General features: G+C 52.9%; 1 protein-coding gene across 1 annotated transcript; it reads right to left on the bottom strand.

Annotated features, from left to right (window-relative positions):
• Positions 1 to 14,139: 14,139 nt before the first annotated feature.
• CLDN3 (claudin 3) lies at positions 14,140 to 15,425 on the bottom strand. Its single transcript, XM_080830934.1, has one exon. It carries the CDS (start codon positions 15,192 to 15,194, stop codon positions 14,538 to 14,540), a length of 657 nt encoding a protein of 218 aa, XP_080687060.1. The 5' UTR covers positions 15,195 to 15,425; the 3' UTR covers positions 14,140 to 14,537.
• Positions 15,426 to 22,928: the final 7,503 nt, after the last annotated feature.

Raw genomic sequence — 22,928 nt, 5'->3', positions numbered from 1 at the left:
GTGGGGGGGGGGAGGCCTTCTGGAGCCCCTGATATGCTGAGGTCATGTGGGGGAGGGGGCAAAGGGGTGTGAATGAGACCGCCCTGGGAGTCTTTGTCCCCAGCATCCCTGCTCCCAGCCGTCCCCAGGTCCCTGTGAACCGAGAGGGTGTTGTCATCCTCATTTTACTGCTGAGAAAATGGAGACGCGGGAGGGGAATAACCCAGCTCCAGCCGCTCAGCACGTGCGTGGCCCAACCCGAATTCCTTCCCAGGAATTTGACTCCTAGTGCAGTGCTCCCGGTAGTCCCCGCCCTTCTGGCTGGGAATCCGGGGGCCCCCGAACGGGTGCGGCCGGCGGCGGCAGGGACGCTGCGCCCCGGGGGCGGCGGCGCGGAAGGGGTTAAGACGGGGAGGCGGCGGGTGTCCCGTCGCCGCACCTGGCTCGGTATCGGTCACGTGGCCGGGGTTTCACCTGCCCCGCTGAGCAGGGACAATCGGGCCGCTTGTTTCCAGGCTGGTCGCCATGGTGACAGGAGTGTGCCAGGGGAGGTCAGCAGGGCAAATTCCTGCCTGCTGGCCGGGTGGGGCCTGAGTGTCCGTGGTGCCGTGGCGGGGCTCCCAGGAGACCCCTGGAGGCTTCCCCGGGGGGCCGCTAGGTGATTCCCCGCCCAGCCTCCTCCCGTCCGGGCCACTCAGCCTTCTCAGATTTGGATCCTGTGTTTTTTAAGCTGCCGGGACTTTTCTGGGCTTTACCTTGTTTAATCCCCACTGCCGCCTTTCCCACAGGGGCGCGGTAATCCCGGTGCCTCCCCCAGACTCACCGAGCACTTCCAGAACGTTCCCTCTTTCCTTCGTCCTTTCAAAAATAACAGCCACTTTGGAGAAAGTGTGCACCTTTCTAGACACAGCCATGAGCAAGACGAGAAACTCAGGAACCACACAGCAGTGGATGGTGTGGAGTATTTTTTTCTTCCTAGTAGGTGGGGGAGGTCCCTGGGGCCATCGATAGAAGGCCAGGAGTGCGCAGGGCTCAGAACATCTCTGGGTCCCCTCTCTGCCGCCTCCCTACCCCCTCCCCACGTTCCCTCCCCTCTGAGCTTCCCACCAGGCCACACACCTTCACGTCCCCAGCTTTGCTCCCCTCACTCCTCTCCTCCAGAAAGGCCCACAGGTCCTGCTGGCTGCAACCCTGTCGACATTTTTCCCACCTCCAGACCCATGGGCACACTGTACCCCCAGTCACAGCCTCCTCGAAAGCATAGATCTTAAAGTAGGGGGGGTGAGGAGTCTGGGTGTCTGGGTGTCGGGCTGGGCGGAGTGGGTGGACCCAGCCCACTCCATTCCCCTGGGAAAAACACCAACCTGCAGGGGACACTGCAGCCCGTCCCCCCCCCCGCCTGCATTCAGGACCCTTTATTTATTGAGCACCTACTATGTGCTAGGCACTGCCGTTGCAAGGATGACCCCAGATCCACTCACAGACCTGACGGTCTGGTGGGGAGGATACCAACAGATGTGTAATCGCACATGCAGTAAATATGCAAAGGAAGGCGGAGAGAGAAAGGAGGGGTGCCTCTGGCCCTGGGGCCAGGTAGTGCCAATGCGCAGAAGTGATGCTCGAATGGAGGTCAGAAAGATGAGTAGGAGTCGGGGCAGGTGAAGGGCTTACAACGCGGAGGGTGTTCCGGAAGTTGGGAACATCACGTGCAATGGCAGAGCCCTCCCCTCTCCCAAGGCAGAATCTTGGGAATCCTTCTAGGTGCATCTTCCTTACCTCCCCTGCCGCCACCCAATCCCTCCCCCAGTTATTATGGATTTTTATCTTCCAAATAACTCTGATATCCATTCTCTGCTGTCCAAATCCACGACCCCATCCCTTCCCCGGGGTGGCCAGCTCCTTGTCCATTTCCCTACACAGCAGTCAGCGTGCTCTTTTCCAAGCATATAATGTATTTCTGGGTTCATCTAGTTGGTTCCTTCCTACATCTTCCTACTTTTCCGTGCTCATTGCTACTGGGGATGCATAGGGCTGACCCAAGAGTAGAAAAGCTGGTTTGTGTGTTTCAGGAGCCCAAGCCCTTAGGGGAAGGGAATTCCTCTGCAGAGACCAGAGCTTGGCCCAGAATGGGAGGGGCGTCTGTCGCCCACTTCTTGGCTCCTCGGCAGGCTCCCCAGAGAGGGAGTTCAGGGGTCTACTGGGCTGGCAGAACCACAGGGAGCTTGCAACATTCTCCCCGGTCTCAAGCCCAAAGCAGACACAGTACCAGGACCTAAGAGGCCACTCAATCAAGATGACAGTGTCTCAGCAGTGACCACTGTTCCCTGAGGGCTGGATACTGTCCAACCTGTCCTTCGTCCAGCCACCAACCTCCCCTCCCCCCATCCCAAACAAACTTGGGCCTGCTGAATATCCTGGAATTGTGGCCCCAACCCAGGGGGACTGAAGTTCAACGTGACTCCCACTGCCGGGCCGGAACCGGGCATCACAGAAATCATGGCACTATATGTCTAAGTCTAGAGACTGACTTTCATAATTGTGACAATACCATGCACATCCGCCCGCAACTGACTCTCTCTTTAAATCAATAATCCAAGAATCCATTCGACAAATATTTACTGAACACATGCTAAAGCCAAGTATGAATTTTTAAAAATTATTTATTTATTTATATATTTATTTAGAGAGACTTCAAGCAGGGGGGGAGGGCAGAGCCCAACTTGGGACTCGGTCCCACGGCCCCCAAATCACGACCTGAGCCGAAATCAAGAGTCAGACGCTTCACTGACTGAGTCACCCGGGTGGTCTGATTTTTCTTTTTTTTAATGTCAACTATGAATTTTAAAGCTAGAGATATGGTGATTACATGGCTCTGTTCCTCAAGCAACACAAAAAACCCAAACCCTAAATCCCCTACTTTTCTATTCTCCATTAGGGGGGGACAGGCTGCAAAGAAGTAAACAAATAAGTGTGTAAGTATAAATTGTGATAAGTTCAGTGAGCAGGGTGCTGTGTTTGCTAGTAATTGGAATTGGCAATAGTAAGTAGGATGGTAAGGAAAGGCCTCAGGTAAGGTGACATCTGAAGGATGAGAAAGAAGCAGTCATATGAACGCCAGGGGAGAAGTGTCCTACACAGTGATAACAGTGTATGCAAAGGCCCTGCGGTGCACAGAGGAAGCAAGGGGAGCAAGGCATGAGGTAGGTAGGCTGGAGGTGGTCCAAGCGGGAGCCTGGTACGGAATTTGATTTTTATTCTAAGAAAAACGAGAGCTGGGGAAGGGTTTAAGGAGGGACAGACATGCATTTTTATAGGACTCTTTGGGTGCATACTATGCACCCGAAAGGGTCCTATATGCACCCATGACCCTGAGGTCATGGAGGGACAGACTGAAGGGCACATGGGGGAGGGGAAGGAAAATCAGCTTGGGCACTACTGAGGTTGTCCAGTTAGGACACGATGTCCACTTCTGGCTGGGAGGTGGCCATGGAGGTAGAGAAAGGTAGATATCACATATGTTTTGGAGTTAGAATCAGCAAGATTTGATGAAGAATTGGACGGGTAGAGAGGACGATGGGGAGGGAAAGGTGGGGGGTCTAGGACAACTCCTCGGTTTCTGGACAGACCACCTGGGCAGGTAGTTGTGCTGTTTACAGAGCTGGGGAAGGCTGGCGAGGAACTTTCCACCCCCTACAAGGTACTAGTAGGGAGGGACAATTTTGGAGTTTTGTTGTTGTTGTTGTTGTTAAGATTTTATTTATTTATTTGTCAGAGAGACAGAGAGAGAGAGCAGAAGCAGGGGGAGTGGCAGGCAGAGGGAGAAGCAGGCTCCCCACTGAGGAAGGATTTCCTGATGCGGGACTCGATTCCAGGACCCTGGGATCACGACCCAGGCAGAAGTCAGATGCTTAACCGACCGAACCACCCAGATGTCCCACAATCTAGAGTCCTACTCGACGCATGTTAAGGTCGAGTTGCCGGTGAGATACTGGTAACAGTCAGCATTTGTCGAGTGCTTACCATGTGCTAAACACCGTTCTAAGTGCTTTATCTATTTACTGATTTCATCCTCATAAGAGCTGTATTATTTTATTTGTCGGTCCCTCTTTAGAGCTAAACGCATTGACCCACAGACAGGTTAATTAACTGCCAGAGCTTGGACGCTGCAGGGCCGGGATCCGGTCCCAAATGGTTGGGCTCCAGGGGCCACGCCATCGTTAACCACTGTGCCCCGCCACCTCCACGGCACCCGAGGAGGCAGCTGGACGCCTGCATGGGGAGCTGGGAGGAGAGGTCTGCGAGCTGGAGGGTGTTAAAGCCGTGGGAATGGGTGAGACAATCAAAGGGTTCACCAGAGCATCAGAGGAAGAGAAGAATGCCCAGGAGGAAAGACAGAGCAGTGGCAGGAGGAGGGCTAGGGGAGGGACGACGGGGAGGGACGGGTCCCAAAGGGCAGGGGAACTGAGGTTCTGAGGAGGAGGAAGCAATCACCTATGTCAAAAGTTGCCGAGAGTGAGCAGCTCTGGATAGAAAAGTGACCGTACGCCATGGCAACCCAGAGGCCACTGGGGACCTTGCCAAGAGCGGCTTGGAGTGCTGAAGGAGCGGGGGTAGGAGCAGACAGGAGAGGCTTGGCACGTGGGAGCAGAGGAGGCAAAATCCTCTGGGATGGTCTTTGTTCGGAAATGTGAAGTCAAGAAAACTTTTCTTTTTTTTTTGGCAAGAGAAAGAAGGTATTTCTTTTCTTTTCTTTTCTTTCTTTCTTTCTTTCTTTCTTTCTTCTTCTTTTTTTTTTTAAGGTTTATTTATTTATTTATTTGACAGACAGAGATCACAAGTAGGCCAAGCAGAAGGCAGAGAGAGAGGGGAAGCAGGTTCCCCACCGAATAGAGAGCCCGATGCAGGGCTCGATCCCAGGACCCTGAGATCATGACCTGAGCCAAAGGCAGAGGCTTAACCCACTGAGCCACCCAGGTGCCCCTGTTTGTTGGTTTTTTAAACATAAAACCACCATATCATTTACACACTTGAAGAAGTCATAGTCCCTTAAGATTATCAATGATGTACTCATTGTTCCAATGTCGAACTGTCTCTCTCTCTCTTTTTTTTTTTTTTTTAAGATTTTACTTCTTTATTTGACAGAGGGAGAGATCACAAGTAGGCAGAGAGGCAGGCAGAGAGAGAAGAGGAGGAAGCAGGCTCCTCGCGGAGCAGAGAGCCCAATGCGGGGCTCGATCCCAAGACCCTGGGATTTTTTTTTTTTTTTTTAAACAGCAGCCCGTAGGTACTGGTTAGGACATCTCAGGCTGGACCCCCAAGTCACACAGGCTTAAGCAATAAGATCTAAGGAGGGTGAGGTCCCAGGGAGCCGACAGCGACTACCAGGCAGAAAATGTTTCCAGGGCTCCACGTTCCACCTCTCCAGACCGATGTCCTCACCGTGGGCCTCATGGGTTCTTGGGCTCATTCTCTCTGGGGTTCAAGTTGGCGATAGAATTCCAGACACTACCGCCCATCCAAGGAAAGTCAGGATGCTGTCTTAGAAAATGTGGAAGCCTTTTCCTGCCGCCCACCCCCAACTTCCCTCCTGTCTCATTGGCCACAGCTGTCACATGCGCACTGCAAACCAGTCACCGTGGAGCGAAAGAGATCAGCCACCATGACTGGCTTCGTCTAATTGGGAATTGTCCCCAGAACGGCCGGTACCCGAGGATGAGGAAAACGAGTATCGCACACCCTTGCACGCTCTGTATTGCAGGACAAAGTTATCTGCAAATGGAATTTCTGGGTGTCGGAGGGTCTTTATAAGGGGCTTTTATTTGATTGATTTTATAGAAATGGCCAGATTGCCCTTTAACACTGTTGTATCAATATATGCTTCCCCAGCCCAGGGGGGAGCAGTAATGAGAGGCAGGGCGTGCAGCCTGGGCTCCAGTGGGCTGGACTGCCTGGGCTGAAACCCCAGATCCCCTGTGCGAACTTTGGGCGAACAGTATAACGCTTCTATGCCTTGGTTTTCCTGTCTATAAAATGGGGATGATGATGATGAAAATACCACTATTTCGTCAGTACTTGCGCTTAAAAATTATGAAGAGGGAGGGGCGCCTGGGTGGCTCAGTGGGTTAAGCCTCTGCTTTTGGCTCAGGTCATGATCTCAGGGTCCTGGGATCAAGTCCCACATGAGGCTCTCTGCTCAGCGGGGAGCCTGCTTCCCCCTCACTCTCTGCCTACTTGTGATCTCTCTGTCAAATAAATGAATAAAAACTTAAAAAAAATTTTTATGAAGAGGGAGATGCTGAGCTGTTTGTTTTTCCCAGCTCCTAGTTTGTTAGTTGCTTGATACCTCCGCATCCTTTACAGAATCCCTTAACTCCGTGCATGCCTCTCTGGACATAGTCCACCCAGTAAAATCTCTGCCCTGTTGCAGCAGGTGTCGGAATTTCTTTCCTTTTTAAGACTGATTCACATTCCATTGCACGGGTGGACCTCATTTTGCTCTCCATTTACCCACAGATGGACAGTTGTGTTGTTTCCACTCCTGGGCTATTGTGAACAGGCTGTGAACACAGGCGTGCAAATATGTCTTTGAGAGCCTGCTTCCAATTCCTGTAGGTATAGACCCAGAAGTGGAATGGTTTGATCACAAGGCAGTTTTATTTTTAATTTTTTAATTAAACTTTTTAAATTTATCTTCTTCTTATTTCTTTAATTTTTAATTTTCTGAAGTGACACCGTGTTGTTTTCCATTTTACATTCCCACGAACAAGTGCACGAGGATTCCAATTTCTCCACATCTTCAACACCATTTTTTTTTCTTCCTTCCATCCTTTTTCTTTTTCTAGATTAGCCATCTCTCTCTCTTTTTTAAAAAATATTTTATTGACTTTTTTGTATTTTTTAAAAGATTTTTATTTATTTATTTGACAGAGATCACAAGTAGGCAGAGAAGCAGGCAGAGAGAGAGGGGGAAGCAGGGCCCCCACTGAGCAGAGAGCCCCATGCGGGGCTCGATCCCAGGACACTGGGATCATGACCTGAGCCAGAGGCAGAGGCTTTAACCCACTGAGCCACCCAGGCACCCCTCTTTCTTTCTTTCTTTTTTTTTTTTTTTGAAGATTTTATTTATTTATTTGACAGAGAGAGAGATCACAAGTAGGCAGAGAGGCAGGTAGAGGTAGAGGGAGAAGCAGGCTCCCCACTGAGCAGAGAGCCCCATGTGGGACTTGATCCCAGGACCCTGGGATCATGACCCAAGCCGAAGGCAGACTCTTTGACTGACTGAGCCACCCAGGCGCCCCTCTCTCTTTCTTTTTTTTTAAAGAGGAACCCAACAGGACTTGATCTCATGACCCTGAGATCAAGACCTGAGCTGAGATCTAGAGTCAGATGCTTAACCTGAGCCACTCAGGCAACCCTATAGTGGCCATCTTAATGAGGGTGAAGTATTATCTCATCGTGGTCTTGATTTGCTTTCCCTAATGATCAGTGATGTTTGAGCATCATATGTGCTTACTGACCATTCATATATCGTCTTTGGAGCAACATCTATCCAAATCCTTTGCCTGTTTTTGCGTTGGCTCTTTTTGTAGGTGTTGAGTTTCAGGAGTTCTCTATATATGTTGGATATTAATCCCTTAGCAGCTGTATGATTTGCTGCTCCCATTGTCTCCCATTCTGTGGGTTGTCTTCTCACTCTGTCCATAGTATCCTTTGATGCACAAAGTTTTAAATTTTCCATCGGGTCCAGTTTGTCTATTTTTTTTTTTCTTTTGTTACCTGTGCCTTTGGTGTTATAGCCAAGATATTGGTGCCAAGTCCAATATTGTGAAACTTTTGTTGTATGTTTTCTTCTAAGAGTTTTATAGGCTGAGCATTAAAAAAAAAAAAGATTTTATTTATTTGAAAGAGAAAGAGAGAGAGAGACAGCGAGAGAATGATCAAGAACAAGCCGAGGGGCGCCTGGGTGGCTCAGCCGGTCAAAGCCTCCGCCTTCGGCTCAGGTCATTATCCCAGGGTTCTGGGATCGAGTCCAGCATCGGGCTCTCTGCTCAGCAGAGAGCCTGCTTCTCCTCTCTCTCTGCCTGCCTCTCTGCCTACTTGTGATCGCTCTCTGTCAAATAAATAAATAAAATCTTAAAAAAAAATCTCTCATTAAAAAACAAAACAAAACAAGGGGAGTAGCAGAGGGAGAGGGAGAAGCAGACTCCCCGCTGAGCAGGGAACCTGACGTGGGACTCAATCCCAGGACCCTGAGATCATGACCTGAGCCAAAGGCAGATGCTTAACTCAGCCACCCAGGCACCCCTCTTTTTTTGTTGCTGTTTCAAATTTTATTTATTTATTTTACAGAGAGAGAGAGCGGGGGGAGGGGCAGAGGGAGAGGGAGGGAGAATCCTAAGCAGGCTTGGAGCTGAGTGCAGAGCCCAGTGCAGGGTTGGACCTCATGACCCTGAGATCACGACCTGAGCCAAAACCAAGAGTCAGATGCCTAACTAACTGTACCATGCAGGTGCCTCAGAAAAGCTTAGCTCTTAGGTCTTTGATCTATTTTGTGTTAATTTTTGTATATGGCATTATATAAAGGTTTAGCTTCATCTTCTGCGGGTGGATATCCACTTGTCCTAGCACCATTTGTGGAAGAGACTAGACTAGATGATTCTTTCTCCATTAAGTGTTCTTGGCTCCCTTGTGGAAATCATTTGACCACATACGTGACCGTTCATTTCTGGGTTCTCTCATTCTGTTTCATTGGTCTCTTTGTCAGTACCGTACTGCTTTGATGACTCTAGCCTTGTGATATGGTTTGAAAACCACCAGTGTGAGTCCTTCAACTTTGTTCTTTCGGCACCCTGGATGTGAACCTTGTCTCTCATTCACTGAGCATCAGCTCCGTGCTGGCATTAGGCTAAGCCAGGGGCATACGAAGGTGAACGGGGTGCGTAGGGCCCCTCCCCAGCAGAGCTGATGGTTTAGGGGCAGGAGAAAGACAAGTTCAGAGGTCATTCCGGGAGGTAGCATGTGAGTTAGCGTGGTCCTTGTGAGTTTCCACTATGGCATACTGTGGCTAGCACTCAGAGTATGGAAGGTGCTGGAATGGCTCATCTTCAGATCCCTGCACACAGACCTTGGATTCAGCGGCGGCTTTGTGAGCAAGTGGCCATGTGCGTGGATGCTGTATCATTGGTTTTTATGAGTCTCTGCCCCTCATGCTAGATGATGCAGAAGAGATTCATTCTAGAACGAAGTCAGGAAAACACGTGGCTTGAATCAGGCTCGGGGAGATCATATTATTCTGTTCCAAAGTGTCTTCAAGTAGAAATGGTCAATGAACTGAGAAATTGCTGAGAAGACAATGTAATTTCCTTCTTCTTCTTCTTCTTCTTTTTTTTTCTTTTTAGGTGTCCTTTGTTGATAGTGTAGTTTGGAAACATTTGTTCACACTGGTGTGTGTGTGTGTGTGTGTGTGTTTTAAGTAGGCTTCACGCTGGGTGTGGAGCCCAACCCAGGGCTTGAACTCAATGACCCTGAGATCAAGACCTGAGCTGAGATCAAGGATCTGATGCTTAATTGACTGAGCCACCCCCCTCCCCCGCCTTGGTCATTTTGTTCCGATTATGCTTATGTTATGGCCAGCTGACGAGAAATGCTGTGGGATTGTTTGAAAGGGAGAAGGGATTCTGGCAGAGACCGACAAAGGCCAAGATGGGGTCCTGGATGGATGGCACTCTATAGGGATGGGCTGGCGGTCAGGGAAGCTTCCCTCAGCCAAGACACAAAATGACCTCTAAGCTTGCCAGGAGGGGTGAGGCCAGGGTGGGGAAATTGCCAAGAACAGAGAAGAGCTTCTGGTGAGGCCCAGGGCCCAGAGAGGGCAGGGTTCATGCAGAATTGAAGGATGTCCGGACGAGTCGGGCCTTGGGGGTTGGGGTGGGGAGGAGAGGAGACAATATGGCGGCGACCATGGCTCTGGCCCTGGAGAGGCTCTCAACGCATGCCATGGGGTCTGAGTAGGATTCTAAGAGGCATATTGGGGTGGGGGGGCGTGGTAAGGGACTGGAAGGATTTTCCAATGTGGTTAAATTCAGGACTTCATCACATGAGGAGTCCCTTGGCTATGCCAAGGTGAGTGGCCTGGAATGGGGCATAGCCAGGTGGGGAGGTGTGGAGAGGGAGCCTGGAGGCAGGAGACCCTCTTGAGGCTGCTCCTGAACGATGGTCCTGGTTGGAGTGATGGCAGCAAGTGGGAAGAAGACAGGTGGACACATCTAGAACATGACCAGGTTGGCAGGTGAGAGGCTGGTCCTTGGCAGGACGTGGCAGGGCCACCAGCCTAGTCCCATCACCTTATGAGCCTTGGTGGCCTCATCGTGCAATGCGTGCCTTGCAGGGTTCTTTGGGGGTGGGGGGGGGACGAGGACGGGATCAGTGACAATATGGCTTCCTGTACAGCTGAGAGTGAGATGCGGCGGGTGACTTGTCCAAGGTCGCTCAGCCCGTCACCCCAGCAGGACTCTTGCTCTCTTCACTTGCTCTGCGGAGCCTCCTTGTCTTGGCACAGATGACCTTTATTGGAGCCCTGCTAGGGGAGGGAGAAGGAAGGTACTGTCTGTTCCCGCAGGCCGGCCGCAGACCTTGACGGAACCACAATAAATGCTGTGTTTGTTTGATAAAGCACTTGGCTTTTGGTCTCGGCAGGAGGAAGGGCTGGGACAGGTGTGGCAGGAGCAGGGCAGCCCCGCGGCGCAACGGTGGGAGGTGGAGTGGGACAGAGCCGCAGGGCCTGGCAGGGGGTGTCCAGGGCTCTGGATTTTGGAGAAACCCAGGACTTTCTCATGACCCCGACGCTGGCCTCAAGTTCCCAGACCCCTGCCTGGCTTTGTAGACCAAAGCGTTAACAGTACCAGCTCACGTTCATAGAGGTCCTGTCGTGTGCCTCGCCTTGGGCTAGGTGGAAAAGCACAGAGGCGGGCCTTCTTTCCACGAACGGGTGCTGGCCTGCGTGGGGTGCTGCGGGCAGATAGAAGGTCAGGACAGTTTCCCTGACCTTGGGGGATGACCTCCTGCTGGAGAGGTCTGACAAGAAGCCACACAGCACGGTGCTGTGATGGGGTGAGACTAGGCCGCCTGGGGAACCCGGAGGATGGCTCCGCTGGTCCTCCACATGGCCCGATGCTAGTATCATACCCATTTCGTGGATGAGAAAGCTGAGGCCCAGAGGCGTGAACTGCCCTGCTCAGCTGGCCCCGTTCGGTTCTCCCTAATTTTCTGCAGCAGGGGGTGGCAAGGATAAACATGGGGGCCCTCATGGGTCCTCTGGTTCAACCCCTTGTTGGAATGGTGGAGAAAGGGAGACCCAGAAAGGGAAGGCATGCGCTCAACGGCACCCAGGAAAAGGAAGGGATCTAGAAACCACTGACTCCCAGTCTCTCCTCCAGCCTGTGGTTTTCCTGGATCCCTCCTGTGAGACTCCCCTGAGCTTGCGGTCTGTACCCCGCAAGTGCTACCACCCCCTTTAGACCCTGAACTCCAAAAAGCATGAGAAGAGTTTGAGTTGGGAGACACCCCCCCCCCCCCCGCCCAAAGCCAGACCAGGGTGTGTGTGTGTGTGTGTGTATGTGTGTGTGTGTGTCCTGGGGGGTGGGCTGCGGTGGGCAGGCTGGCGGCAGGGCCCCAGGCTGCAGCTCTGTCCTAGTGTGGCCGGAAGGCATTATGCTCAGGCTGCCTTCTGGAAGCTCTTGGTAAATGAATAACCTTGCTTCCACGTCCAGGGCTCCCTGGGACAAAGAACCCACTCCATGACCCTCAGTTCCCACTTGTCATCCCCTGGCTCACCCAGGGCCCGAGACTGTGGGGGTTTAAGGCAGATGCAACCCCTTTAGCCCTTCTGACCCCCCACCCCACCCCCAATTCCATCCCAGACAGGCCCGGGGAAACTTCTCTCGGTTCCCTCCCTCTCCCCTCCTCTTGCTGAACCTCCTCCCCCTCTGACCCTTCCCCCACTGAGCCCCTTCCCATCACTGAGCCCCGTCCTCCCCTCACGGAGGCCCCAATGAGTCCTGCTTTTCTGAACCCACACCCCTTCTCTCCAGCTCTCTTAGGATGTGTCTCCATCACTCATCCCCTCCCCTTCATACTCACTGTCACTCTACCCCTTTCCTCCCCCCTGCCCCACACTCCAGGCTAGAAGACTGGTCCCCCAAAGACTAATCAGGACCCCAACCCCAACCCCTCATGCTTTCCCGGAATCCTACAGAGAACGACCGAAAGCCATAATCTCCTTCCTCTTCCTTGAGTCATAAAGGGTGACAGCGTGTCGGTTTTCTCTAACTAGAGAATTTTGGGGCAGCCGAGCGGAGCATTCTACTGAAAATTCTGGTGGCCACTGGGACCTTCTGCTTTAGCTTTGTTGCAGGCAAAGCAGTTTGAGATACAATATCTATTTGGAAATAATCCCAAGTCTCCCCAAGCCCAAATGCCTGTCCCTTGACCCTCGCTCCCTGTCAACTTGCTAACTTGGCCGAAACTCGCATTATAAGCAAAGCTCTTGGACTCATGGTCTATGTACTCTGATTTTACTTCTCATCTCTCGCTCGCCTTTCTGCCCACCCCATCTGCCCCCACACCTCTTGCCAAGGCCGCCAGGGACCACCTTGATGCTTTGAATCCCCGGCTTTCTCTTTAGGCCGTGTCAGGCCTGGCCACTTCCGCAACCTCGGACACCCTTGCCGACGCCCGTCTCTTGACCCTTTTCTCTCTTTGGTTTCTAGACTGACCTCATCTACTCTCCTGGTTTCGGGTGCCACCCGTGTGCCAACAAGAGCCACATTTACCGCTCCCGAGTCCCAGGTCTCTATACATGTCCTGTCACTTCCTGGACGTCTCTGCCTGGAGGTTCCCCCCGGGGCTTGCCAAACTCCGCGCACCCAAAACTGAACCCATCGGCTTGCCCCAGGAACCTGGTCTCCTATTTTGGTAAATGGCACCGCCAATCCAATCAGTGACCTAAGGCAGAAAATTGGGGTTAACCTAACTTTTCCCTCTGTCCGTCACTCCACATATCCAGATGCTTCTCAAGCTCCACACTTCTTGCTTCCTCCCAGCCCCCACCAGGCCCTGCTCCAGGCCCCACGGCCCCTGACTTCTTTCTGCCTGCACCGTCTCAACAGGGATGGCTACAGAGCCTCTTGGATGGTTTCCCCACCTTCATCTCCCTCCTTGAATCCCGCTTCCCCAGGCGCTGTGGGAGACATACATACATATATAAACTTTTTAAAATAAAAATATTTAAGAGCATAAATCTGACCAGGTGTGTCTTTCCTTGACTCCCAGAGACACCAGAATAAGAGTTTGTAATTTTACATGGGAGTCTCCATGACTTGGCCTCCTCTGGGCCCCTGGGCCTCATCCCCTTCTCTCTTGCACCAAGCTATCTGTCCAGCTGTGGGCGATCTCTCTTTTCCTGGTCTGCGGCTCAGGCCCCCTTTCCTACCGCCTGAAACTCCTGCGCCTTCTCCCAGACACAGGTGCTTCCCAGCCTGGTTAAACTCAAGCCCTAAGAGGGTCCGGAGTCCCCTCTCTCTCTTGGTCGAGGGGCCTGGGAAGAAAACGAGGCCCCTCTCTCATTTCTCCTCCCCCTGAGAAGATCCTGCCCGGCTTTACTTTTGAGGCGGTGTTTTACAAAAACAATAGGTCTTTTTGTTTTCCTCTTCCCAGTATGAAATCATCGCACTGAACGTCTCTAGCATACGAAGAGGGAAGACTCGGTGGGCAGCCAGCCGGGGAGGAGGAGGAGTACAGACCCAAGATAGTGCAGGCTAGCGAGGGAGGCCCCGGACACCCTTCTCCGGCCTCCCCCACGCCTCTGTCCACTGAGCAGGCCTTTACGGCTCATACCCGCCTCTCGAGATTGGGCCTTCAAGGTCCGGATCCCCAGTGAGGAGGCCAAATGGCCCCCTGGGGCGCGCCCAGCCCAGTTTCCAACCCTGCTTTCTCCGTTACCCAACGTCTGCCCTCTCTGAGCTTCACTCCTGGGTGCCCCGTGAGCAGAATCCAGCCAAGGCCAACCCTGGCGGGGAGGGGATGGGTGGGGGGTGGGGGGCGATCCGCAGGGAGGCGGACGCCCTTCGGCTCTCAGGACAAGGAGGCGCCCGCAAATGCAAAACGAAAGGCCTTTATTGAAAAATACCCACTGGCCCTTTTCAAGACAGCCGGTCCCCACCCAACGCGGGCTTCGGGGCTGCGGCCCGACGGGGCTGGGCAGGCGCCGCGGCCCCCGCAGCCCCGCGCTCCGGAGGAACAAGGTTTCACTGTCCGTGCGGGCCGGTCCCCCGCGCGCGCCCTGGTCCTGCTCCCCGACCCGAGGGCCCGGGGTGGGGGCGAGGATCGGGGGAGAGGCGTGCGGGGGGGGTGGGGAAGGGGCGGCCGGGTGGGGGTCCCTCCCAGTCCAGTGCGAGAGCTCCCGGCACGTGGGGTGGGCTGGTCTCCGACGGGAGGCTGCGCGCCGGGCCGGTGGGCGCTCCCGCTCGAGGGGGGTGCTGGGGTCTCCCCGCGGCCGCGCCTCAGACGTAGTCCTTGCGGTCGTAGGCGGTGCTGGTGCCGGGGCCGGCGGAGCGCGGCGCCGAGTAGAGGATCTTGGTGGGCGCGTACTTCTTGTCGCGCGGCGGGCAGGAGCAGCAGAGCAGCGCGCCCCCGAGCAGCTGCAGCGCGGCGGCCGCCCAGCCCACGTACAGCCCCGCGCCCATCTCACGCTTCTGCGCGTCGGGCACCAGCGGGTTGTAGAAGTCCCGGATGATGGTGTTCGCCGACCAGGACACCGGCACCAGCGTGAGCACGGCCGCCAGCAGGAAGAGCACGCCCGCCACGATGGTGATCTTGGCCTTGGCCGTGTCGTCCTGCACGCAGTTGGTGCACTGGGCGCCCACCAGCGCCACGAGCAGCCCGAAGGCGGCCAGCAGGATGGACACGACGATGAGCGCGCGGGCCGCCTGCAGGTCCTGGGGCAGCGCCAGCAGCGAGTCGTACACCTTGCACTGCATCTGGCCGGTGCTCTGCACCACGCAGTTCATCCACAGGCCCTCCCAGGTGATCTGCGCCGTGATGATGCTGCTGCCGATGAAGGCCGTCACCCGCCACATGGGCAGCGCGCAGCACACGATGGTGCTCAGCCAGCCCATCACGGCCAGCGCGGTGCCCGCGATCTCCAGGCCCATGGACATGGCTGCCGCGCGCCGAAGCCGGCTCTGCCGGGCGGCTCAGGGTGCGGGACGACGAGGGGCCGTGGCCGCTGGGCCTGGGCCGGAGCTGCTGCGCGCCGACGGACGGAGGCCTCAGCGGACGGACGCACGGACGGGCGCACGGACGCACGGACGGACGGCGCGCGCTAACGGCTCCGCTCTGCCGGCTCGCGCCTCGGCAGCGCCTGCACCTGCGTGTGGCTTTGTGGGCGGGCGGCGGCGACTGGGCTGGCCCCGGGCTGGGGCCGGTGAGTCTTAGATCCGTGCCCAGAGCTCTGGCGGGGGTGGGAGGGGCGGAGCCGCCGTCCCCCCGGCCCGGGGACAGTGACGTGGCCCCACTTCCCACCTTCGCCGAGCGCCCGGGGAGGAAGGACTCGGCCGGGCGTGGCGCACGGCTCGGGGTGGGGGGTGCCAAGTGGGGGCGGGGCCTGCCACCCCGCCCCTCGCTTCTCGTCCCTGACCGTCCCCGAGTTAATTGTCTGGGGCCGGCAGGGGTTGCGGTACAAATCACGATCTGCGCGACACTGGCTGACTTCCCCACATTTTCGGCGCCATTGGCACAGGCGGCGTGGGGAAGGGGGTCTCTGCCAGCTGGCCGGGGTCCCTGGGGCCTGGGAGCGCCCAGTGTGGGCGTGGCCGGGGCTGTTTTCCGGAGAGGGAGGCTGCCCCCGGAGCTGCGCACCTGCTCCTCGGTCCCTCCCGCCCTGGCTGGCGCACAACCCGGGCTTGATCCAGGCCTTGGAGGTCTGCGCTCAGAAGCCAGGAACCCGCCTTTCCGCACCAAAGGTACTGAGAAGATGCCCCAAAGCAGCGCTGGGCTCAATTTCACTTCCCGCCCCACTGCAGCCCCCTTAGCTCTTAGTCCTGCTGTGGTCCCGGGGACCTTTAGCAGAGCCGCTCTCCCTTCCCACAAGTCCCTCCTCCTCATCGATTCCTCTCCTCCTCCACCGCCTCGTCCTCCCTCCCGGGGAGCTGTGACCCACCTTAATGAAATGGTGGTGAAAGGTTTGATCTAGACAAAAGTGGGAAGTCAGAGATCTTACTTGTACCGTCCTTGGCCCCATGAACCTTAAAAGTAAAACTGCCAGTTATTTTACCAGCAAAAATGGGTCTCTTTGGGCAAAGCAGAGGGTTACAACCCAGGACGAGCAAGCTGCAGCAAAACGGTAGGCAAGTCCAACAAGCAAAGGAGAGGAACACTATTTTACGGGGAAGAAGAAGGAAGTTGGGAAGGCTCGTTCTGAACAAAAGTCCATTTAAAGCGAAGCAAGAGTTCAGGGTAATGACATTTCCCTTTCTCATTGCCTGAGTGGCAGAGGTGGTCAGTTTCTTCTAGAAGATGCCACATGTGGCTCTTTCCGTTTGGGGCCCTATAACCGATGACTCTGTCCTGCTGAGGTCCTTCTGCTGGGGACTGCAACTGACCATTCTTCCCTGTAATCCACACGGAGTGGTGGACTGCCCCCACCTGCCTCCTTTCCCAGCATTCCAGGTCCACTTCAGGGAGGTTTCCCTTCATTAATTTTCACGTTTCCTTCTTTGAGATCAAAATCTTTCCTTGAAAGCATCGCTGACCAAGAGTTAGGTATTTTGTACAGACTGGTTTGGTCCCTCAGGGCCTGGGAGGACCCACGCTGGAAGGAAAGTGCATAGCAGCTGGAAACCACTTCGGACCATATTCGAGTAACAAAGAGAGAAAGGAGGGAGAACTCTCGGGTACTTCCCCTCTGAGGTCTGCGTCTTCTCCAGGTTATGGGCGTTGGAGGTCATCTTAAAGGGTCGAGCTAGCATCACTTAACTGGGGACATTGTTTTTATGAAAGACTGATAGGCAAGTACGGAATCAAAAGTAACATGGCCATTTCGAACTGTATGCTGATTCTAAACCAGGATGCTGGGTCGGCAGGTAGCCAGCTGAAAATGTTTCTTGGCTCTTAATTCCAATTTAAGGAAGAAAAGTTTCTCCCTATGAAGGCAAGCCCAGGCTCTGGATGGCTCCCGGAAGTCCCTGCTTAAAGTAGCCACAAGAGCAGAATAGTAAATATTGCACAAGCACATGGAAAGAACCAATCCAGTGCACTGGGAAGATACAGTGTAAGTATCAACATGAAGCAAAAGTGTAACTCCTTGCAGAGCAGCAACATTTCAGAGACTTCTTATCTCTGGGCTCCACACAGGCTCGGTCAGAGAGCATGCAGCTCTCGATCTCAGGGCTGTGAGTTCGAGACCCATGTTGGGTGCAGAGATTACTTTAAAATATATATTTTTTAATTTATTTATTTGAGAGAGAGAGATCACAAGTAGGCAGAGAGGCAGGCAGAGAGAGAGGGGGAAGCAGGCTCCCCACTGAGCAGAGAGCCCCATTCGAGGCTCTATTCCAGGACCCTGAGATCATGACCTGAGCCAAAGGCAGAGGCTTTAACCCACTGAGCCACCCAAGTGCCCCTGGATGAAATCCACTTATATGAACAGGCTTCTCTGGATTATCCTTTGAACACCCAGGACAAATGAGGGAGGTGCTTTTTGTGGCCTTAGGAACTTTTCTCCACAAATGTTGGTTCATGAATGCTATCAGCTTGTCAGTAGGCCAGTGGTTTAATGCATAGACGGTTGTAAGTAGTGGGAATTTTGGAATTTCTGGTAGGGCTCATTATTATTTGGTCCAAACCAGAGTTCTTTTTATTGAAGCTACAATGATACTTTTCCAATATTGTTTTTCCCTCTCTGGGGCCAAATGTTGGGTGTCTTTTGTCAATTTTTCCAAAACTACCATTTGAGAGAATATCCCTTTGGACTATAATGGGTTTGGCTATTGGTCTTTTTGAGAATGGCGTTTTTGATGGAAAGATCATCAAGTTGGGTTACTTTGATCCTTCAAAAGTTCAGTCTGGAGGGCCTAGGAACCTTAATAAGAGTCAGAGAAGCTGGCAAAAGTATGACATTTAATACATTTTGGACATAGGAGCCATCTTGAACATTATTCCCACTGGCGATAAGGACACCTTGTTGTTTCCATAATTTTCCAAAGTCATGAGTTACCCGGAAGGCACACCAATGATCAGAATAAATATTTTTGGTTTTACCCTTGGCTTACAACTTATCCTGTGGGGCTAGCAACCTCAGTGACTTCAAGGGGGTTGGGATAGTAATGGTGTTTACCATCACCATCCTTTAAATAAGAACTATCAGTAGACTGGGGCACCTGGGTGACTCAGTTGGTTAAGCGTCTGCCTTTGGCTCAGGTCATGATCAGAGTCCTGGGATCGAGTCCCGGATCCGGCTCCCCACTCGGCAGGGTGTCTGCTTCTCCCGCTCCCTTTGCCTCTTGGCTCATGTTCTCTCTCCCTCCCTCTGTCTCTCTGAAATAAAGAAATAAAAGCTTAAAAAAAAAAAAAAGGACCATCAGTAAACCCTGAAAAATCTGCTTTGGTTAGAGGAGTTTCCTATAAATTGCCAATGGGTGTCCAAAGTTCATCTGTCGGCCTTAAGCAGGGGTTCCATCTTGGTACGTCCACAGCCCTTATTCCAACGTCAGATGCCCTATGTGTCTGCCCTAAACTTGAGCCAGCTGCGGTTTTCCTTTGGAGACGTTATGTCCCTTCAAGGCCAAAGTTTTAACAGATGGGTGTTGTATTCCTGTGAAGAAGTTTGAGGAGAGGACCAGAGAAGGAAATCGTCGACATATTTTAATGAAGTAGAACCTGCAGAAAATCTGCTTTTTAAAATTTTTAATTGATTTTTATTTCCTTAAGTAATCTCTAAGACCAACGCAGGGCTCGAACTCACGACCTCAGGATCAAGAGCCACATACTCTACTGACAGAGCCAGCCAGGCGCCCCCACAGACAACTCTCCATCATCCAAATCAGCCTTTTTTTTTTTTTTAAGATTTTATTTATTTATTTGACAGAGAGAGATCACAAGTAGGCAGAGAGGCAGACGGGGGTGGTGGGATGGGGAGCAGGCTCCCCGCTGAGCAGAGAGCCTGATGCGGGGCTTGATCCCAGGACCCTGAGATCATGACCTGAGCCAAAGGCAGAGGCTTAACCCACTGAGCCACCCAGGTGCCCCTCCAAATCAGCTTTTAAGATGAGATGCTCTGTGAAGTCCTGGGGCATTACTGTCCAGCTGTATTTCCGTTCTTTCAAGTGAAGGCAACACGTTACTGGCTATCCTTATCAGTTGGGATATTAAAAAGGACCTCATAGGTCAATTGCAGTGAAACATTGGCTTTCATTGGGAATGGATGTTGGTAGTGGCCCACTGGGGTTGGGAACACGGGGGGGCGGAGGGGAGGGATGACAGTGTTATTTATGGCTCAAAGGTCCCGGGCGGATCTCCATCCTGGGCTGTTGGGTTTTCTCACAGGTAAAATGGGGGTGTTAACAGTGACTCATACAAGGAATAATGAGCGCCTAATAGTCATCGTCTGTTATGGACTCGATGCCTTGAAGGTCCTCTTTACGTAGACGGTGTTGATTCATTATGGGAAGAGGTTTTGAGGGATCTCTTTGAATCTTGATGGCCGGTGGACAGTGTTTCTGCCAATATCAGCTGAGGATTTTGCCCATAAAGTAAATGGTAGCTGATCTGATAGGAAAGAATGATCCGTGTCCCCAGATTCAATCACATCGCCATCAGAGACAACGCACAGAAAACACACCAAAAGGGGCGCCTGGGTGGCTCCGTGGGTTAAATCCTCTGCCTTCAGCTCAGGTCGTGATCTCGGGGTCCTGGGATCGAGCCCCGCATCGGGCTCTCTGCTCAGCAGGGAGCCTGCTTCCTCCTCTCTCTGCCTGCCTCTCTGCCTACTTGTGATCTCTGTCTGTCAAATAAATAAATAAAATCTTAAAAAAAAAAAAGAAAAGAAAAGAAAACACACCAAAGGATCATTAATGTCTCCTGTTTGGCATTTCAGCTTTATATTATTTATTTATTTATTTATTTAAAGATTTTATCCATTTATTTGAGAGAGAGAGAGAGAGAGAACATGAGCGGGGAGAAGGTCAGAGTCCCCCCCGGAGCTGGGAGCCCGATGCGGGACCCGATCCCGGGACTCCAGCATCATGACCTGAGCGGAAGGCAGTCGCCCAACCAACCGAGACACCCAGGTGCCCTCAGCTTTATTTTATCTTACTGTCAACTTCTGCAATTACTTTTCCCTTTTAGGAGAAAGAAATTCTGGCGTGATACTTTCCTAAGAAATCTTGGCCCAGTAAATGAATACGGGCAGAGGAAGTAGGGAGAAAAGGGTGCATATCTCTTACTGGACAAGAGGGAATAGGTTCAGAGGCAGGAAACTGTTGGGGTTTATTAGAAACCCCTATTATCTGAAGCCCTATTATTTTAATACTTTGAGACAGGGGTTGCTTGACAGCAGAGAAGTTGAACTCTGAGAGTATAAGTCGGTGTCAATAAAGACAGAGACAGACTCGTATTTCTCCAAGCTGATTAAGAGTGAGGCTTGGGGGTGCCTGGGTGGCTCAGTGGGTTAAAGCCTCTGCCTTCCGCTCAGGTCATGATCCTGGGGTCCTGGGATTGAGCCCCGCATTGGGCTCTCTGCTCCGGGGAGAGCCTGCTTCCTCCTCTCTCTCTGCCTGCCTCTCTGCCTACTTGTGATCTCCATCTGTCAAATAAATAAATAAAATCTTAAAAAAAAAAAAAAAGGGTGAGGGTTGGGAAGAGACCCTTGTAGTTTCTGGAAGTCCAGACTCTGGGAACTGGGAGGACATTGGGAAGACCCACCAGAGGCGTGGAAGCAACTGGAGTGGTTAAATTAGTAACAATGTTAAAAACATTTTTTAAAATGCCCTGGATCTTTGCAATAATAATAGAAACTAGAAGGTTTGGTGGGGGGGGGGGGAGGGCTTCATTTGCCTGAGTTGGAAATTGAGAATTTTACTGCCTTTCTTTTAGGGGACTCACCTCGGACATGAGCAGGCCAGTCTAAATCTGGAGTGGTTGGTTTTCCATTCCACTTTGCTCCTTTTAACTGAAAGAAAGATCCCTGTTCAGCCTGTTAATACGCATAGACTTAAGTTCCCTGGATGGAGTTAACATCTAAAGGGAGACCAGAATATTCTTTTTTTTTTTTTTTTAAAGCCCCACATGGGGCTTAACCTCGGGACCCTGAGATCAAGACTAAACTGAAATCAAGAGTCAGACGCCTTACCGACTGAGCCCCCCAGGTGTCCCCAGAATATTCTTAAAGGACAATTTGGAGCGGACTGTAATCGTTGGGAGCGGGGTCAGCAGATCTCTGTGCGCGAGCCCGACTCTTGTTTCCATCAGCAGGCGACGACTGTCATTGCTCGGTGGGAATTTCCAGACAGTGTTCCAGCATCTTGCCAAAAGTTAGGGGCTCCTTCCTTGAAATCCCCTTCAGGATGTTACTTTCCTGTTCGTTTTATCCAGTGCTCGGCCTAGTCCTCAGCGGCAGGCACGTGGGCTGATGGAGAGAAATCTCAGAAACCAGGTTGTTAGGTGTGAATAAGTGTTAGATCTGTCAGCAAGGGGCCGGGGTCCTCCGTCACTTTAGGAAACTCGTTTTGCTTAAGACTCATCATCCAACTCTAGTCCAGGGAAGGTAGGAAACTCGAGGTTCGTTTGTTTATTTATTTATTTAAGATTTATTTTTATTTATTTGAGGGAGGGGCAGAGGGACAGGGAGAGAGAGAATCCCAAGCAGGTTCCACGCCCAGCACGGAGCCCGATGCAAGGCTCGATCTCACGACCCTGAGATCATGACCTGAGCCGAAATCAAGACCCGGACTCTGAGCCACCCAGGGGCCCCATTTTTTTTTATTTCTTTTTCTTTTTTTTTTTTTCTTCTCCCGTATATCATCTCCACGGGGGCAGCCAGAATGTCCCCAAACGGGCAAGGATTTCTGCCAGTTTTATTTGCCCCAAGGGAGCTTTGTAATCTAGTAGGAAGCAAGCACACCTCCAAGGGAGGGGAGAGCCCTCACAGAGCTGGACCTAAGGGGTTTTCTGGTTTGCCCACATCTTTCAAACCACACGCATGCAGCCTGTGTCCTCTTCCCTAAGTGCCCAGGCCCCGGGGTGATAGCATAGTAAGGGAAACAGGGCCAGAGGCCCTTGAAAACTAGGGTCCTGCTTCTTGCAGGGGCAAAGGTCTTGGGCTGGGCCTGTTGGGGCTGGGCTGGGCAGGGCTGGGAGTGCCGGGCCAGAGGGCCCAGCTGGTGCTGGGTGGGGGCTGCCTTTCAGAAGCTTCGGGTAGCCCGGGTCCCTTTCAGTGAACTGCCGGCTGCTGCAGTTTCGTGCTTTGTGGGGGTGGCTTTGGACGAGAAGAGAAACAGAGCCCCCAGGCAGCTGGGCTGGGTTTAGGGGGGGTCGAGGTCAGATGCTTTCGGCCAGAGCCTGGGTCCCTGGCTGGTGGCGCCGGGGAGGGGAGGGCTGGGTGCTCTGTCTCTTGCTAGCTGCGGGGCTGAGGACAGTCCTGTCACTTCTCTGACCTGAGCTTCCTCTTCTGTCCAACCAGGAAAACAGTGTCTGTAGGACCCACCTCGCAGGGCAGGGATGAGAATGGACACAACGTGAGAGTAAACCAGGAAAAAAAAAAAAAAAAAAAAAAAACCCAGGCAGGGCACACCAAGGTGCAGAGAATGTGTGGAGAGAGCGTGGGGTGAGTTGCCCAGACCGGAAAGGGAGCCCAGCGGCCCCTCCCCAGCCGTGTGACCTTGAGCAGGTGCTTTTCC

This window comes from Martes martes, assembly GCF_963455335.1.
Source record: "Martes martes genome assembly, chromosome: 18".
NCBI classification, from domain to species: Eukaryota; Metazoa; Chordata; class Mammalia; order Carnivora; family Mustelidae; genus Martes; species Martes martes.
This window is presented reverse-complemented; position numbering and strand designations above follow the sequence as displayed.